The sequence below is a fragment of the Aquila chrysaetos genome, chromosome 11 (assembly GCF_900496995.4).
Source record: "Aquila chrysaetos chrysaetos chromosome 11, bAquChr1.4, whole genome shotgun sequence".
NCBI lineage: Eukaryota > Metazoa > Chordata > Aves > Accipitriformes > Accipitridae > Aquila > Aquila chrysaetos.
In genome coordinates, this window is record NC_044014.1 from 39,810,874 (window position 1) to 39,830,467 (window position 19,594).

The 19,594-nt window shown below is 49.2% G+C and overlaps 1 protein-coding gene across 1 annotated transcript in view; it reads right to left on the reverse strand.

The window, feature by feature from the left end:
• COL13A1 (collagen type XIII alpha 1 chain) overlaps nt 1-19,594 on the reverse strand; it is a 91,097-nt gene that overhangs the window by 58,544 nt on the left and 12,959 nt on the right. Inside the window, 2 exon segments of the mRNA XM_041127085.1 lie at nt 1,349-1,375; nt 4,026-4,033. Coding sequence (XP_040983019.1) covers nt 1,349-1,375; nt 4,026-4,033 — 35 coding nt within the window.

A 19,594-nucleotide genomic window follows, 5' to 3' on the forward strand; every position in this document is an offset into this window, starting at 1 on the left:
ACCTGGTGAAAGTTTAGCCGCTTCCCTCTGTGGAGCTGGGTGGCCATTCAGTATCGGGGGAATTCCTTTCCATTCAGCGCATGTTTTGATAAATTGAAAAGCAATATATGTTTTGCAAAAGCATCTCTTGCAGATGGATGAAACACTAAACAGCTGCTTCTTTTTTTTTTGTAGATGATATGAGAAACTGCTTTCTTCTAGGGTTTTAGGTAGGTTCTCAGTCCCACTAGTATTTGTCTGTCTCTGTGTGCCAGCAGCGAGCAAAACTCCCAGTGTCAGCGTCTTGCCCTGGGATTACTTTGTGGCTGCTGGAGAACATAATGCTGAGTTTTCCTGTGCTTTTAGTCCCTTAAATGCTGCTTTCCTCCAGAGCTGAGCTCAGGCTGATCTCCCTCAAGGTTTGAGGTAAAAGCTGATTTTGTTTCTCCTGGCTCTGCTGTGGCTGGTGCCCGAGCAGGAAGAGCCCGAGGTCAGGGCTGAGCTGTGTCAGGTCTCCAGCGAGTACCTGGTGTCGGAGTGGTACATGACGGCACTGTGTCTGGTATGTGACTGCGCAGCGTTACAGCCCTCCAAGCAATAATAGCAAAGGGGGAGCTCCCGGTAGGACAGCAAATAAATGCCAGATGTTCATAAGGAAAGGTTGTCTGTGACAGGGAGCCAGGAAAGAGCACTCGCAGGTGGATGATACCATGCAGGTTGGTTACAAAGTCATGCAAAGCTGCCTGCAGCTCCCACATCGGAGCTAGAGGAGCATGAAAGGCAACAAGCAGCCTGAGTCAGGGGCAGAGCCAGCAGCACAGTTTGCATTTTGTTCGTTAGGAAACTGCCCGGTAGGGCTTTTGCAGTCTCCAGGTGAGCAGCAGCCTGGGGAGCAGGGAGCCATCACCAGGAAACACGCAGCTGTAACCCCAAAACCCACATTCCTTCCTCACTCATGACTATCTATCTCAGATGCAGATACTGTTATTATGGACTTTTCCATTTGTCCCAGAGTGACCTAGGCCTTTTAAATCCTGCTGCAATTAGCAAGCCCCATCAGCAAGAATACTGCACACTGAGCATCTTCAACCAGACCCTCAAGCTGACAAAAGCATCTTCTAATGTAGCATGTTTCCCACATGCAGGAGGATTCATAGGGATTATGTTACCCTTAAGTTTGGTCCTACAAAGCTCCTGTGGTCCCTACTCTGTTACGAGCCATGTCCTGTTTGCAATATGCTATTCCGCATCAGGTTTGCTATGCGAGATCACTACCTTCTCCCAGCTTACGAATCCTAGAGGCCTACTGATGAAAGTATTGCCAGACAGAGAGCACGAGGGAATGAAAAAGAAAGAATGAAGTATTTACCGGGAGCCCTGGTCTTCCTGTAAGGCCCTGAAACAAAATACACAGAAACGGCGAAAGTTAGCTTCACACTCTGAAGGGAGGGCTTGATAAAGAGACGAAATCACGTGTAAGGGTTTAGGAAATGGAATGGTTAAAAAATTCTCCACAGCTCCTTGACCATCAGGTCTGATTGCTTCGGTTTCCTAACCTCCTGTTTGTGAAGTTTTCTCTCCTTTCGGCATGGCTGTACCCACAGCTCTTCGCACCGCTCTGAAGGTATCTGCAAGTCCACGGAGAACGACCTAATTACAGGGCTCTGACTTTTTTCCTTCGTTTCCATCTGCTAAATATTATTTTTTCATGTATGGAATTGCTGCAGTTGCCACAGAAATGTTGCATGTTCAGAAATGGGAGAGAAAATGTCTGTGAGAGGATCTTTTCCTTCGGATGTGGTCCAGACGGCAAAAGAGTCCGGGAACCTCAGGACTATTGCATGATTTCATCATTTCCTTCCTTTCTTTGCCCCTTTTAGTCCCAATCTCACCAAATTTCTTACATGACTGCGGGTTGCCCTTGCCTTCACCAAAGCCTCGACTGCCTTCAAGAATAACGGTGGGAGCATCTGTGGGCAAAAGGAGAGCATGAAGGCCCCTTCTGTTGCTGGGGTGTTGCTCATCCACTTCCCTGGCTTTTCTCCTAGTCCATCTAAACTACAAGCAGGGCTCAGTGCATTTCTAATGCATATTTCTGCCCATCCTGACACTCAAGCCAACACTAGCACCAGGGGCTCAGCCCCGCTGCCCAGCATGTTGTGTTTTGCAAGCTGGGAAAGAAACCCGGGAGAGAGATGTGGGGTGGTCAGCACTTTGGGGATCGCTATCCAGAGCGATGTGTATGACAACCAGCCAGGCAGGAGCCCAGGTCTGTTGCTCATAAGCCTGAGTTTGCATGCGGTTTTAATCACGAGAAATACGAAGGGAGAAGTATTTCCTATGGCGACACGGAGGACTCTGCTTGACTCTTCAGCAGTGAACTTTTGTTCACGGTGACTGAGCGGGTCTTGCTCGCCAGCCGATCAGAAACCCAAGAGGTCCTGAAGGAGACCAGGGTGCTGTTACCCCAAGACAAATTCCACTTTGGCTAACGACGCTCGGTCTGCCCGACTTCCTCTTGTTATTTCCATTGGCTGCAGCATTCCTCGCAGCCTGTCGTGAACGTCTGCGTGTGGAGACAGGTTCAGGGGTCGCAATAAGCCGGGATACGGTAGCGTATATTGTCAGCACTTCTCTGGTGGTCCCACGTGTTTCTGCCAGGCTTCAATCTTTCATTACGATATTAAGTTTCTAACCCTTCTTGCTGCAGAGAAAGCCTGGAGTGTGCGTCTTCCTCACCCTGCAAAGGTGCAGACTGCTCTCTGGGAGATGTCTGCGTTGACCTATTGATTTCCCTCTAACTTCTCACAGCAATAATAGAAATGCCAACACCGCTACCAATTTTGTGCCAACATATGCCTGCCCAGGGTGGAGTGGCAGGCACAGCCCTGGATGGACTCCACTTGCAGCCCCCTCCAGAGCACTGCTTTCTTCCCAATAACGCAAAGCTAACGCTGAAATACATCCACTTCAGTGGCCAGTCCTGAAAGCCCCTGGGATAAGCTATCACTGAAAGTTTGCGTGGATCTGAGCTTCCAGCTGTAAAATGCTTTCAAACCTTTTGGCCTGGAAGGTGCAACATTTTGGAAGATTGTTGTCATTAAATCGGGCTGTGCTCGTATATCTGTGGGAGTTCACTCTATAGCATTTCGACTTGATGAAAGGGGAAAATAGGTTGTGCAGCAACTACTCCTCCTCAGAACGTCATCTGCAAACCGTTTAAGACATTTTTGCGTGAACAGACAAAAGATGACTACCGTATGTTTAACTTCTCATGTTCCTTCACAGAAACCCAGTATAGTTACTCTATTGTACATGAATATAAACCATTTCCTCTGGAAGGACCGTGCTAGAGACAATATAGCGTTTCTTTATAATCCTGAGAGATGTCAATACATGGCCTCATTCCTCACATTGCTTCTTCTGGTTCACTGTGGGTCTCTTAATAGCTGTAAGCAAACTTCTGCAATAACCTAGCTATTTTCCTGAAGCCTAAATCGTCTGCGCTGAGGTTTTGCATTAGCTAACATTTGAAAAGGAAGCTGTCAACACAATTTTTCCTCTGAAATTGATAGTTGTGCAGCTATACTTGAAGGCCCAACAGTTCAGCAAGCCCGAATGAGTAGCAGGGAACAAGTCCCTACAGCTCAGCTCCTGCCATGTGTTTGCGATCTATCTTTCCCTTTTTTGCAAACACGTCTCGTTCAGCGTGTGGCATCCAATGCACGTGAAGCGCATACAGCCGATTCCCCCAGGGTACGTGGGGCCAACTGGTAATACACAGATATCTGTGCCCCTCACGTTTGCCATGTCCCCGTCCCTGCACTCCCTCCATCTCACCCTCGGAAGCTGTGATGCAGCCGAGAGCAGTCCCACCCCAATACGGGTCTTGAGCACCTGCAGTACTTGCTCTTTGGGAGATCCCAGCGTGCCAGGACTGCAAAGGTGGCTACTGCACCAGACACCACAGACAGGAGATTTTGCTGGTTCATGCCCTGCAAATTCTGTGTCAACAGCTTCTAAAATCATAGGGGTTTGGTACTTACAGGTGGACCTGAAAGAGAAAAGAAAAAGAAACAATAATTAATTTTTTTAATGCAATAAATCTTAACAAGAAGGGCTAGATAAACACATTGTACCATCTTTTGGGGTTGATCCTGATCCTGCTCCCATTTGGTGATGCACTTTCACCAACTCCCTGCTCATTAAGTAAGGTATCCCCACAACTGCTAGCACTGCTTACAGTCACCATGAGTGGAGGGAAGCCTCTGAAAGCCCTGTGTTGGGAAGGCCATGTAAGTAGGACTCTTGACACTGTTACATTCATTTTTGGTCCTTCAGCATACAGGGGTCCCCCCCATGACCGTGACACTGCTGAGCATGGGCGAACTGTCACTTGTGTGACTCCCCCTCACATCCTGCCCATCCCATGGGGTTGAGAAAGTTGAATCTGGGGAGGTGAGAGCCCCTTTGCTGCTAAAATGCCTACGCATTTTCCACCAGCATCAGTGATCTTGCAAAGGCATGAAAAGGTTAACGAGGAAACTACAGCTGTTAGGTACACATCAGGTACCTTTCCTCTTTAGTACAAGCTAATTTTCCCTTTTGCTTCTGCCTCTGTTCCCATAGGAGCCAATCTGCCCTCTTGGAAGAAATTCCCTCAAATCCTTCAGGTTTCTTTTATTTTGGAAAGCTTTTTGGAACCTGCCAGTGTGGAGCACTGCATCTCCCTCATACAGAACCATTGTACAATATATATCAGGGCTTAAACAGCACATTTCTTTCATCAGTTCCCAGAAAATTCCTCAAAATCCTGACAGATATTGTGTGTGTGGAAAGAAACCCCTGGACTCACTATTTTGTGGTTTCCTCTCTGTGGGAGAAGCAAGACACACCATACAACTGTCAGGGGTTTCTACATTTTCCATACTTTATAGACACTCTATTTTCTTTTTTTTTTTTCTTTACGTAAAGTGCCAAGAAGTAAGACTAAGCAGTATAACAGGCAAGCTGACAGATAACAGGCAGCAACCTCTTCTTTGCACGGGAGGCGGATGTCACGGTGAGCACCTGCAGAACATGTCGTCATCCTGAAAATGCCCCTGGCTGAAAGTCCATAAAAGAAACTGGAGACTTTGGATGAACAAACATTTTCTGCACTGGAAATCTCTCACTTAGCGCGACTCTTTCATACTGAGGACTTCAGCAAACGGGTTGGCTATCAAGCTTTGGTGACCTAAAATTGCACTGTCAAATGCCACTCTTAGACTTTTGCTCAGCTTTCATCGTGGTTGATCAAAAGAGGTTACCTCTAAAGGGTACCTTTTGGTTAAAATTAAAAAAATAATAATGTTTAGCACCTTTGTGGTGACTGACAGACTGAGCTAAGGTCAATATTCACAGCCAGAAGGCTCAACAACTCAAAACAACTCCGTTCAAATTTAGGACAGGAGCTCAGGGGTGACCCAGATTTGGTTGGTTTGGCAATCGCCCATCACCAGTGTTGGTGCTGAGGTCACTATCCTACTTGGTATGCCAAGTCTAAACAACACAAGGGTTTCTGATCAGAGAGTTCATTTTGGAGGGCAAGGTCAGACTCATATCCAGGAATCCTAATTTATGCCAGACTGAGAGAAAAAAAAAGAAAAAAAAAAAAGTTTTCTGAGTCTGGCTTGGCTTGGATGACAATAAAGTTCTGTGAGAGAACTGTTTTGGAGAGATTTTGTTTCAGAGTGAGCGCCCTGTCACAAGGTCAGTGCTTATAGCTTGCCAATACACGGACTTTATTTCCATTAGCAACACTATAGACCCTTAATAACCCGCCCACCCGTCTGTGCAGGTTTGGGGCACTTGTGGATTGCATGAACCAAACCGTTTAGCTAACGTTGAAAGCAAAATTTAAAGGCAAGCAAACGCTGAGCCATCCCTGCCCTTCCAGGACAAACGCGACCAGACAGCAGCACAGCCTGTAATGGTATTGCAATACCGCTGAGAGAAAACATAAGCTTTTGTTTGCTCCAGAAGCTACGTCCGCAGAGCGGAGTAAATCAGCAATGCCGGCAGCTCTGGGCCCATCAGGCCACACACCCCACACAGATCAAAGGCAGGAGGCATACTGGAGGCCCATCTTTGTTATATGCCCTCTATAAAATTAATGGTTATGTGAAGGGGGGGCTGAACAGTCTTGTGTAAACACACATCAGTGATCTGCAGGGACACAGTCTTGGCTGCAGTAACTCAATCAGTAGAGACCATCCAGGGACTGGACTTCAAATGCCGGGACCGTCCACGTAACCCAGGAGAAAGCAAAGCCCTTGGATATAGTCACTTCTAAAAGCAACATTGTCTTGCATGGGCTGGAGGAGGGAAGATGTCCCAAGGACAGTGGGGAGGGAGGACGTGCTGTTGGATAAGCTGTTGCAAAGCACTGGGGATTTTACAAAGTGAAATAATGCTTCAGCAAAGTGGATTTGTCATGTTCCGTCACGGTGATTAATGAGAAGGCTGAGCAGAGCTTCTAAAAAGGCTCAGTCTTTAATATAACAAGAAGTAATTTAACGCACATTAGAGGAAAGAGCGGGCAAAGGAGGGAGGGGATCCTTGCACCTCCGCTCTCCAACGGTCTAACCACCGGTGACCAGGCTGAGCCAGCCTCTCCTAGGCAGCACCGGCTGTGCTGCATGCAGTGCACCAGGCTCGCCCCTGGCCAGGGGTCTGGCAGAGCTGCCCTGGCCTCATGAGGGACACTGGCAACCCTGTAAGCCAAGGGAGCAAACCTGCAAGTCAACCAGGCCGCACAGGATCCTTCATGAAAGCAACGTGAACCGCAACAGAGTCACAACACCACCACTGTGTGTTTTCCCCCATGATCCCCAGCTCCTGCAGTCCCAGCTAGATTGCAGAAGTGTAGAAAGAGGCCTGATTGCCCCCGGGTGGTCTCGATGGTGGTGAACGCCAAAGAACTCCACAACCAACCAAGAGCCAACAACCTCGACAGCCGCAAGTGCGAATCACACCTATGGGGGTTCCTCCTCTCCCATATTTACAGCAGGCTTTTTTGGGGTGAGATAGAGGCGGTGCTGATTAGGAGCTGAGCTAGATCCCCTTTCCATAAACAGCCAGCAGAGAAGGGACAACGAGCCAACAGAGCAGGGATCAAAGCTATCATGAACATTTCTAAACCCATTTCATAGCTAAGCCCAGCCAGCAGACAGAGCCAGAGCTCCCAGACCACCAAATTCCTCAACCTTGCACAGAACAGGGAGCCTACATTTGTAGTTAGCACCTCCAGATCCTGTGCGTTTTGAACCTGATCTTGCTGGGAGCAGAGCGACGCTGGTGCTGGCGTGCGGGCTGCGGCACGACCATCCACCCACGATGAGCAGCTCAGGAAGCATCTCTCTGTGCTGGCGTCTCGCTGAAAGGCACTGGAGGGCTGTAAGCGACTGCGATCGCTGTTTATCCAGCTGCGGGGCTTGTTGAGCAGCGGGGGACGGAGGAGGGGATGGACCAAACGTGTCGGGAGTGGACGAGTGGGAGGAAGCAGCGGCCTCCTGCAAAGAGGAGACCTCCAGAGCACCTTTGAAAATGAACATTGGGAAAACAAAGAATTCTTGTGGGGGTACCCGGGGTCCCTCCAAACATATGGCCTCTGGAAATTAGCACCATCTGCACTGTCCCTTCTCAGCCGCTCTGGCTTTTATGCAGATAGAAACTTTCCTTAAAGAAGCTCTGCTTTTCCTGTAGCCCAAGTGATCAAATGAGCAGCCATGATCTGCAAACAGGATGAGTCCACCTTATTGCATATATTATTGCATATAGAGGGGGCACACCTGTGATGAACAGCAGGGCCATGCCACAGAGCTCTCTGCTCACTTGTCCCTCCCTGTGGCCCATTCAACCAGTGACTATCTAAAATGGAACTGCAATCACCCCTTTTCCCTCACCCACACAAAGAGATAAAAAGCCACCCTCCACACTGTAGCCTCTTCCGGCTCAAAAGAGGGGACGCTTAGTTTTGTAAGTGGGTCATATTTATCCTAATCTGGAAAGTCCCATGTCTCAGAATATCAGATCTTAAAGCTGGACAGTATTAAAGCAGGTCAGTGTGGTGTGAGACCTTCTGCTGATGGCAGAGATATCCTTCAGCTTTGGAGACAGCAATGCTCTCTGGACTGATAGGATCATTGAAACGATCCCATCCATTTAAGGGCATTTCCTGACATCTGGAAAAGTGGCCGTTCTTAAAAGGCTCTCAAATGCTGTTGCTTAATTTTTTTTTCTCTAACTTCTCAGATTCAGGCAGTCCAGTGTCCGCAATGTGGGTGTCTTCCAGCCTGCTCCAAATGCTCACATACAAGGGATTTTTTTTCTGCTCTATTGCATACACAAGACAAGGAGGACAGAGAGGGAACATAAAGATGTTATTGTTGCTTCCTTGGGTCATCCTCACTACACACTCTGGCAGAAGGGGAGATGTAAACATGTAATCCATCCCTGTGAGGAAATCCAGCCATTTCACAGACCCAGAAGGCAGCCTTAGCGAGTTAGAGAGATACAGTTACTTCCTGACATTCAGGACTATGTTAATTGATAACAAGATAGCTGTGGCCAGGCAATTAGTTATGAAATGCTGATTAAAATGTCAGCAGCCCGAGCATGACCTTACCCAGGGTGGCAGGGATCCCCTTGTTCCCAGCCCCATGGGCGTTCAGCGCAGCATGACCCCGTTTCAGAGCAGGCAGACCCCATTTGGGTGCACAGAGCCCAGATGGTGGGTTTGGCCTTTTTTAAAAGCTGGCCATGCTGCCGTTTTCACACAACAGATCCACGGTACTCATAGTCTTTTAGAGACATCTTCCCTACCTCCATCAGGGGACAAATGACATGAGGGGAGGTGGAGGGAGCATTAACTCAGAGAGAGTTATGCCATTTACCTTGCCATAATTCAATATTATTAGTTGCAGGGAAAATTAAAGACAACAGAAATCTTCAAACTAATAACAAAAATTTTAAACAACAGTGATTACCCAAAGCACACCCTCTAGAAATTTTGCTTCAGGTGTTGTCAGCAACAGCAGACAATCTGAGTGTATAACTCCGTCCAGAGAGCACGAGCCCCTTGCAAAGGCCAGGCCCCTCCATCCCCAAAACATCCCCCTCTCGGCTACACCCTTGCAGAGGAGCAAGAGGTTCTTCAAAGGATGGCAGAAATGTTGGACAGCGAAAAGGCTATCAGGATTTCACTGCCAAAAAATGTGACCAACGCTAAGCTGAGGCACCAGGTTATGCCAGTCATCCAAGCTCGCCTCCGAAATCAAACCCATGACATCACTGAGACTCGGCAGTTAATAGCAGCAGCTGTTGAGGATAAAAGTCACTGCTCAGGCACTCTGAGCATCCCGGTGCACCAACACCACCACAAGCCCCTGCCAAGGCGACGGCCTCAAGCACAGCACCGAGCGGAGAAGTCCATGGGAAGCCATGCCCAAAGTGAACAATGAGGTGGAGCCTCACAGAAAAATTAATACGATTAAGCAGCAGTCTCAAAAATAAAAGAGAGGGTCTGATAGTGAAGTTAAGCCACAGACTCTAACTGCATCTCCAAGCATCTGCTTGTTTCAAGAAACGTCTATAAGGATGACAGGAGCCAGTCGGCCTCCAGACCCAGAAGAATCTGATGAGGAAAATCTGGGCCGTTGGCATAACCGCAGTGAGCCCATTAAGCAGATTAAAGTGCTCAAAGATGAGGGTTCAACAATAGACAAACAGAAATATTCTGACAAACATTTGGGAGAGCCCCTTGTGAAAACAAAGGGCAGGAAAGGGCCAAGAGCAGATGGCCCACACGGTACTGGCTGTACCCGGGACGAACACAGCACCTCCGGCACCACCGGGGGAGACACGGTGGGATGGCCGACACAGGGCAGAACAATGCTCATTTTGGGCAGACATCCATGGGTCAGCAAGCTCTTTCCAAGCAGCAAACAATCGCATTTGTCCCTGCCATGCTGAAGCACTTAGCACCACAGAAAGCAGAGAAAACAGGGCTGGGAAGGGCCCCCGGGGTCAGCTCGCCCGGTGGGTTTTCGCGCTTTGGATCTGGAGGCCCCCTCAGGGTTTTCCAGTAGCGGTGTGGACCCCTGGATGGTAAATTGAAACCGGATGGTGGCAGGCTCACTCCGCTCCGCCACCTTCTGCCAAAGAGCCAGCGTGCCCTCAGGCTTGGGCAAACCGCAAGCCGAAAACCGCTGCTCTTGACTATCCCCTTTCTCTTCCCCTTCTGCCTCCCCTGAGCAAACCAAACAGAGATTAAAGGATTCCTGGGGAATGAGAGGGACATAAAATCAAGGAGGGAACATCTTCAAAGCAACCAAAGGAAAAAAGTCTCTACCTAGCCCATTTGGGCAAATATTTCTCTAACCTGTTGCTGTCCTCTGGGGATGGAGACATCGCGCTCTTCCCTAGTGATCTGATCCAGGCGATACCCATGCCCTGACTCATAAGGCCATATTTATTATCTTTCTTAGAGACTACCCAAAAGTTCCAGTGTTGTTGTTTAAGTCAGTCAGTGACCTCTGATGCACAGCAAACTCGAAGAACAGCTTTTTTTATTTCTCTCCTTTTTGCGGTTACCTTTCATGTGTTTGAAGTCTGCTGTCCTGTTCCCCACAGTCTTCTCTTGTCTTTAGACTAAACAAAACCTAATTCTTCCAGTCTCTCCTCAGAGGCTGTGTTTTCTGGACCTCTGGTCATTCTCATTGCTTCCCCTCAGCAGCCCATTTGCTCTCGAAGTGTAGATCTCAAATAGCAACCTGCTCTCCAACTCGCTGCATGAGTCAACAGCAGACAACTTGGTGAAGGCAGAAGACATGGTGTCTATTTACCTTATCCACAGGGTCTTAATCACGGAACGAAACTGAGTTCCTCCCTGTCACCACCTCTGCCTTGCCCTTATCTTCTGAAACATCACTTGTCCTCCATGAGCCCTCAAAGGCTCAGAGATTTCTTGCAGCATTTCTCTAAGAAGCTGGTGTCCTTGCTGTCTGGTGTGACCAGCTCTCATGCTCCAGGCAGTGAGGAGGAAGGTCTCCTTCTCACTCACAGTGAACTTCTTCTTCAGCATTTTCTTGGTGTCCTTGATAGTCCCACCTCACCCTAGGCTTTCAGATTTTCATCTTGCATACCCGTTCATTTTAAATCCTTCCAGCTTTATTCTTCTTCTGTCTTGAATTTCAGCTCACTGAGGAGTTTATGATTTTCTTTAGCTGATCCCTTACTATAACTCCTTTGCACTGAGATGGTTTCAGCTCATGCCTTTAACAGAGTTTCCTTGCCAGACTGCCAAGTCTCCTCAACTTCTTACCCAGCTCTTGCTCTCCAAGGGCACTACCCCACTAACTCTCCAGCTCCTTCTGTGTTTTTGAAGTCCATCTCAAACACCTGGATATTTCCACAAGCAGCTCGCAACTCTTAGTCTGAAGACACACATGCCAGTGCAACAAGCTACCACTCCAATAAAACCCTACTCTTGGCAGAGTAGAGCTTTGATAGTCTCTCTGCAGCTCCCACCCTCCATCCTCTAACACATCCTGTTCCATGCCAGGAATATGGAAAGTGGTGTCTGAAAGCTCTGGAGATCCAAACGAGTTTGAAAACTGCAGCTGGTTATTCAGGAAAAGTCTGACATTCCTCCATCGAGGAGCTGACCGCTTCTTCAGCACTCGGTCAGGGCCTGCACAAGTCCTATTCCTCAGAGAGCTGCAGAATTAGGAAGGAACCACAGCGAAAAACTGGCCAAAGTAAATCATGGCTGGGTAAAGGAAAAAACAAAATCCATGGCACTTTCACTTCCTGCTGAAAATTACAATCTCTTTCATAACGTGGCTGTCTGGGAAAAGTAGAAAGTTGGAACTTACTATAGCTAATAATTATTTAAATAAATTCTCTGATCATGCACTTAAAATGCAAATGATACATTTTACTCACTTGTCAAATTGCATAGATTAATTTTCTTCCTACATAACTTTTGCAATTAGCAGCTGATTTTAGTATCTAGTGCATTGTTACTTTTTTTCCCCCTAATTCTTGTTATTCTTCCCTCTTTTCCATCTGCTAACTCTTTTCTTCTTCCTTCCTCCTTCCAAAATACTTTGCAACTTTTATAACAGCAAATTCTGTCACCTACCCGGGGAGGAACAAAAGACCATTGTGTTCAATTTATCTTTTAATAGACTCCTTCCTCAAATACCTCACAGACTGCCAGTACTGTCTTCCAGACCCTGTCTCACACCCTTTTGAGTTATGAAAATGTTTGGGAGGGTCTTTCCTTTAACCAAGACATTTTTCCACCCAAGATGATTGATAGCTCCCAGTTACCACTAATTACCCTATCAGCAGTTGGACATAAGCCTAGCCACAGCACTCTTCCTCCAGAGGCCAGCAATGCATCCCTGTCACTCGTTATCCTCTTCTTCAAGGATGGAACAAACTGACTAATTAGAGACACCATAAATTCTTCCTTCAGGCTCTTTCCTGATGTGCTGCCTTGTTTCCAAACAGAGCATGTGGAGCAGAGCAGGGCTGATGCTACTTCTTTAAAAAGGGAAAATGCAATGGGGTTTCTGAGCCCAAGTGGGTTTGCTCAGCGTGTTTTATTGCACAGGAAGAGGAGAGCATTCATTCATCCAAGTCTAGCTGATGCTTTCTTAGCACGTCTCAAACTCTGAGAGGTTTGCTTAGCTTGGCTACCCCCATGTGGGACTCTGCCCAGTAGGAGCCAGGCTGGGGCAGCATGCACATATGGAGACAACCCGCATTGGCTAACAGGGATAAAAGGATTCATGGCTTTCCTTACCTAGAATGAACTGAGCATGCAGATCCCTTCCCTGTCGCCTCCGGTGCCCAAACCAGATGCTTTGCACAGCACACACTGTAGAGAGAGCCATCGGACTGGAAAGGCAAAAAATAACCCCAACCAACTGCTGCCTCCCTGTTAAGTGTGGTCTGGAAAGCACCTGTATTCTCTCATCTTCTCACTGTGCAAATTTGACTCAATGAATAAGAAGGTCTGTCAGGACCTCCATCTTGTTTAAGACTGAAAGATTTTTCTTATTTAGGCATACAGGTCATTATTTTTTAAAGCAGTGAGAGATCCCATGATAATCTCAAGAAGAAAATAGAGTGCAATGAAGATAGAAAAGAGATATTTTCCCCTGCCCCCGGAAAAGAGAAAAAAATAACTTGGAGGAAAACCAGCCAAGTTTAGAAACTAGTTACTCTGAAGTTATTCCTCCCAGCCAAAAGGAAAGGCCCTGAGGGCAGGAGAGGAAAAGGGCATTATATTTATAGAGAAACTTCTCCAAAGTACATGGGGTGGGTGGTGAAAATGCACTGCAGGGACACACACCTGGCAAAAAATTGTTGGGGTTGCTCAGCCACTGCTAAAGAGCCCCAAGTCCTACAAAAATAGCAAGACCTCACTGTTCTAGGAAAAAAAGAGCAAAGAGAAGGAACGAGGGCTGAGGTCTACAGCAGTTTGCTGCATGGGAAAGGCACATGGAAAAACCCAAGTGGAGGAGGCGGCAATGGCTGAATGCATGCCAAACCACACAGGACTGGGGACAGTGCATGCCCCGCACCAGCCCTCGATCCAAGTGTAGCTTCCCTTCCTACTGGACCTGAGAGCCACTTCCCATCACTGTCCCAAGAAACTCCAGGACCGCTGCCCATTAAGTCAGGTTAATGCAACAGCAGAGCATAGGGATCTATCCAGGATGGCTTTGAAATTCAGGGAGAGAAATATTCACACCCACACCTGATAACCCCCATTTCCTATTTCCCCAGAAAAAAAACAAACCACATTTGCTATAAGCACACAGGTCATCCATAAGCAAGAGATCACCACACACATGAATTGAGGGTAAACCAAGAAACACGAGGCTACATCTTTCAAAAAGACACACTTCTTTCCCCCTCTTCTTTCCTTCTGTTTTTAAGCCCACATTAATTCACATTGCACAGGGGATGCCAAACGGCCTCGCAATACTACAGCTTCTCCCCGGGTTTCAGACAGGTCAGGGCCGGGTACGTTGCTCCCTGGCGAGCAGAGGGCTGAGACATGGCCCCCTTGCTGTGGCCAGAGCTGTGCCACAGACCCATAAGCTCTGTGGGGTGCTTTTGGGGTTTCAACCCCTCTTTCATCTGTGTTGCCCTTGTATATAGTAGGGTTTAAGGAAGAGTTCATCTGTAGGCAATGGCTGCTGTTTTGGGAGACATAACTACTCCCTCTTCGCTGCCAAAATCCCCCTAATAAGGAGCTAATATTGAAAAACTAAATGAAAAAGGGGAAAAAAAAATCCCAGTCCATTGTGTGCTTCAGCTCCTTTACGGACGAGGCCAACACACAACTCCCAGCAGCTGCCATCGCCTCCAGCAACATCTCCTCCCTTGAATGGCAGTGGCTGATGACAGAGGAGGAGGACAAGCAAAGAGCAGCCACTGGGATCCAGCCACATCCACCCAGCACCACGTCCCCGTACCCGGTTCGGCCTCAGGAAGACCCCTTCCCAAAGGCGAAGCATGGCCTGCGGCCTCACAGTCCTCTACCTGCTGCTAGTTGAGCTACATGGCAAGGGGAGCCTGGTGTGGATGCGATCACTGGGTGGTCCCCAGCACAGCGCACACACTGCCCGGAGCAATACCAAATCATAATAAACAAGTCCCTCACACAAAGCTCTGTCAGTTCAGATTCCAGTTCAGCTGATATAATCTTCATCTTCTCTTTGAAAGAAAGGAAAAAAAGAAAAGGAAAAAGAAAAAAACAGACATCCTAGAGGATCGAGGCAAGCGATGGATTGATACTGCCCGTGTGTGTCTCAGCCCCCCCGCGTGGGGAAAATGTGCTGTTAATCAGCCGCCTCCCTGGGGAATACGCTGATTTAATTACCTCCTGCTTGCACAGTCCGGCTGCGACGCTGCTCACCCAAGACATTGCATGAGGAAGAAATAGACACCGAGCCTCGGCAGCCAGGTTGGAATGGGATGGGAGAGCAAACGAGGAATCGCCCCTGGTTTGGGGATCAAGGCGTTGAATTGGTCTGGGGAGGCTGTGCGAGCAGGCTGCCTCCCAAATCCATATGTGCAAGAGGTAGATAGCATCAAAGGGCACATCACTGTCCCACCAGAGCCATAGGCACTGCAAAGGGTGCATCAAGGAGTTGCCTTTCCCCTATCTGAAACACGACCTTATTTGGGGGAAACACAGCAAAGACATGCAATGGGCAACAAGGGGGTTTCCAGATAGGAAAGTGGAGAAATAGCCAGATGAAATGAAGGGGAGATGCCCAGTTAGCAGGCGTCATGCCACAGCTCCCTCCCCTCACCAGCTGCACGGCACAGACCTCGCACGTGAGCACATCTCTCCAACCCTCCGATTGTCATGCAGCTGGTATTTTGCAATGTTAATCTGGGATGCGTCGGAGCATCGCCCCAATGCAGGCAAATATTTTCCAGGGCTTATGTTTCACAATGTTTATGAATGTCAGAGAGGCAGTGCACAGAAGGGCAGAGACCTGGTCCAGCTCCTGGAAGGGGAGAGCTGCGTCAAGTGCATCCACCCTCAAAGCGACTCACTAGACAGTCGCTTTGAAGCGGCTTCAGCACGAGACATGGGTTTCTGCTCTCCCACCTGGGGGACAGCCAGGATGTTTAATAATTAATGGCTGTACACTTGCCTGCGAAGGCTGGCGCGAAAAGAGTTGCTGCGTCTTTAACGGCTGCGAGCGATGGGAAACTCATTGGAGTGTGTGTTCGGAGGGGAAGAAGGTTAAGATGATTAACTGGTGCTAACAAGTTTAGGATGTGGAAGAAGTATTTTCTTGGACGTCCATCAAAGAGAGGATTGAATGTTCCCCGGCGGGGGGAGGGGGCGGGCGGTATGTGTTTAACAGATGAGGTTTCTGCCTCCCAAAGCCCGCCCAGCCCCGCATGATGCAACCTCTCCCTTTTAAACACTGCCTCTCCCCCTGTACCATCAGCCGTACCTGTGGCCCCAGCCTGGCATGGGGGCTGAAAGGTGATCCTGGGGGAGGAAAGCCACCCCTCCGCTCTTCCTGTTGATCCGTGCCCTGGGACACCCTTTGGGCACCGGCAGATCAGCCTGGCCCTTGGTCCCCACCAGCCAGGGCGAAGGCGCGGGCGGATGCCCGGAAGAGCCAAGAGGGAATCAGGTATCACCACACCGAAACCCAACGCCCCAGAGAGGAGGGCTCCTCCAGGGCCTCTGCAGCCCCGCTGCAAAACCCCACTCTCTGCCCCACCACAGGGACGCCAAACAGAGCCATTGGCCTCGAGTGCGAAGTGGCAGCTAACATTAGCGCTGGAGCAAAGTCCCCTCGCAAACAGCTTTGGAGCAAGCCACTTGGCATCTGCAACATCTCCCTTGGCCTGTCCCGGGTATTTTCGGTGCTCTTTGCCGGCTGGCGGGCGCCCATGCTTTGCGCAAGGGGCTTGGACGCCGCCGGGCGCCGTGCCCTGCCGTTGAGCCTGGCGGCCGGTGCGACTCACCCTCATTCCTCCGGCCGCCGCAAAGCTGCCAGGATGGGCAGCACACGCGAGACCCACGTCGCGGGGCCCGGACGTGCGTCAGCGGCTGACGCAAACCAGCCCGGCCATGTGCATACAGCCCAGGCCTGGGAAAAATCCTCCACCCCGGTAGCACACTCGCACTGAATCAAAGTCGTCGCCATACAGTAGCAGCGCAATGTGCTCTTCGGGTTTCCCCAGCCAGCTGGGATGTTTTTGCCTTGCTTTGTCAAGACGCTGATTTATGCCCATATGTACCATATACATTGTAAGCACAGGCACGCAATGGTGTAAACACTTCTACCAAACATCTGTACACAAACCCGTCAAATATGCAGAAGCTCCCTGCTGCAGCCCCCGACATGCATCCTGGGTGCCCCACAGGCAACCTGTTGGGCCCCGGTCTGCCTGCGGGGTGCCATTCGCCACAGGACCTGTTATTCGGATGTGGCCTGGCAAGGATGGTAAAGGTCACGGTGGGACCGTTACCTGATATAAATCAGCACAGCCACAACGCTTTTCTCCTGCATCAATCCGTGCTTCAGGCTGGAGCGCGCCACAGCGGGTATCTGCTCCTGTGTAGTGCTGCGCATCCATTCCTCCCTCCAAAATCTCTGTCTTTCCCGTGCATTTAATCCCCGACGTCTTTCTCTGCACCGTACCCTTGTCTGGGGAAGAGGTTAGTTTATGCCTTGTTTTGGATGGAGGATGGTTGTACCAAACAGCCAAGGCTTATCCAGAGCTGGGATATAACATTTGGGATATAATGTACAAGCACCATTAAAGTTAACGCTTGTGCCACCAGGACTCACGCACACCTGGACACAAATGCTCACCTGTTTGCACCTTTGGAGAGAGCTCAGCCTCCAGAGAAAAAGACCCACAGCAATTCTGTGTGTTTGAGGGAATTTCCTTCCACCTTCCAGCCAGTTTAAAATAAAAAAAGCTTAAAATAAAAAGTTTAAAATAAGAAAGCACATAAAAGGACAAAAAGGAGCCCTGGGGCGTCTAGGACACAGGCCTGAACATGGCAAGAGGGAATTATATAAACAAGCAGATGGGTGTAAATAAACAGGCCACCCTCTTGAAGAGCACTTGTGCCCATCATCGTACCTCAGCGCCTCCCCTTTTTAATGCACTGACTGTTTCTAACCATATTTTGGTTAAAGAAGGACAGGCAGAAGTTTTTGCCTTCCTAACTATTGGCATGGTAGCTCCATAAGGATGTGCTAGCCCTCCAGCCATTTTGCAGCCCGGGCAGCACTCGTAGCTGTATTAATGGCTTACACGAGCCCCCCTAGTCCGCACTGTGGCAACAACAGCAGGTTCATTAAAATCAATTAAATACTCCTTAATAAAGTCAGTTTAAATCCCAAATGCAGACTAAGCCGGATGAGTTGGTGCTTAGAGGTATAAGGAGCATCCTTCCTCCCTCTTATCATCCCTCAGCCATGGATGTGGCAACCTCCAGGTGACAAAAGCCGAGGCAGGGGTGACTCCTTGAGCTGCTCCAGGCAGTTGTGTAAGACCACAGCTGCCTACGTGTTCAGAGAAAGAGAACTGAGCGACCAAACAAACTGTTTGTTTGTTTTTTTCCTGAATTGTTCATCCCCATCTATTCATAACTGCTCACAGAATCTGTGGAATTCATTGTGTGGTTTGCATCTTCAAAACAAATGAAACAACAGTATGTCTAAACCAAACAAACCCCAACCCAAAATACAGCCAGCAGGCCAGGGCGCATGAGCAACCTTCAAGGCTGAAGTGTGTGTATACTCTGGAGGGCCCAAAAAATGTGGATGGGGGGGAACATATTTAAATTTCAGGGAATAATAGAATTCCCAGAGAGATTTCTTATAAAGGGGGGGAAAAAGGAGGAGAAGTATTTAAGCAATGATTATGCTGCAATTTTTTCTTCCAGATGTACCGTGCCGTGGGGATGCCATGCCAACGAATCACATTTTCTGACACGGCAGCATGCTGCTCTGGCTGCGGCAGTGCCGGTTGCCCATGCGTGGCAGCCCAGGCACTGCTCCCTCCGGAGCTCGGCTCTCCGGCCAGCCCAGCCATGAAGCCTTTGCCAGTGCATTCAAGGGAAAAAGGCAATTCAGAAAGCTCAAAGCTTTTGGCAAAGAGTGGCTGCTTGAGACAAATGTCCTTTTTTCTAATTTTTTGGTTAGAGGTTGTCAAAAAGCTGCGTTTAGATGCTTTCAAAGCAGAAAACACCTTTTACATAGTCAGCATAGAAAACCATGCTGACTTACCGTCCTGAAAAGGGGTCAAACACAAAACCGTAGCGTTTCAACTAGTTCAATGCAACTCCTGACAGGAGGACCACAGGGATGGGTGTTTCATTGCACACTCCCACCTCATGTTCCTCATGGCTCTGAGCCAGGGCCACTGACATGGCTCGTGGCTGCCGGCGTTTAAATAGCCAGGGTGACCTTTCCACACCCTCACCCCACGCCAGGGATCCCAAACACCTCCACTGTCTCAGGTCTCACCAGGGTGTTCAGGCTTTTAATCTCACAGGAGCCCTCAGACCTGTCTGAGCAGCCAAAAAAAGGATTGCATTAAACATGACAGCAAGAAAATATAAAAGCCATGAAAACAACCTGGCAAGAGGAGCAGCACCCCAGCCAGGGTGCAAGGGCAGGGGGAAGCAGGCAGGACTCAGGTACTGACCCCCCTTTTTGGATCGCCTCCCCAGAGGCGTTTGGGGAGGAGATAAGAATCCCAAGGGAGAAACGGATGCATCCACTCGGATGCAATATCCTGCCCGGGTGCTGCAGGACTGGGGCTCAGCCCATGCCGCCCAGCGGTCTGCCCCTGTTGCAGGCCATCCCCACCACCCCCTCGTCCGCCAGCCCAGGTCCTGCCCTTCTCAACGTTTCCTCTGCAGGCAGCCTGCGGGGCCAGGCAGGGGTCGGGACGTGGGAAATCCTGCCACCTCCTGCCAGCTGGCCCTGCCGGCTCTGGGTGACACATCCTGGGTGGGAGCCAAAGCCCCGCTGCAGCCCCACGCCGTTTC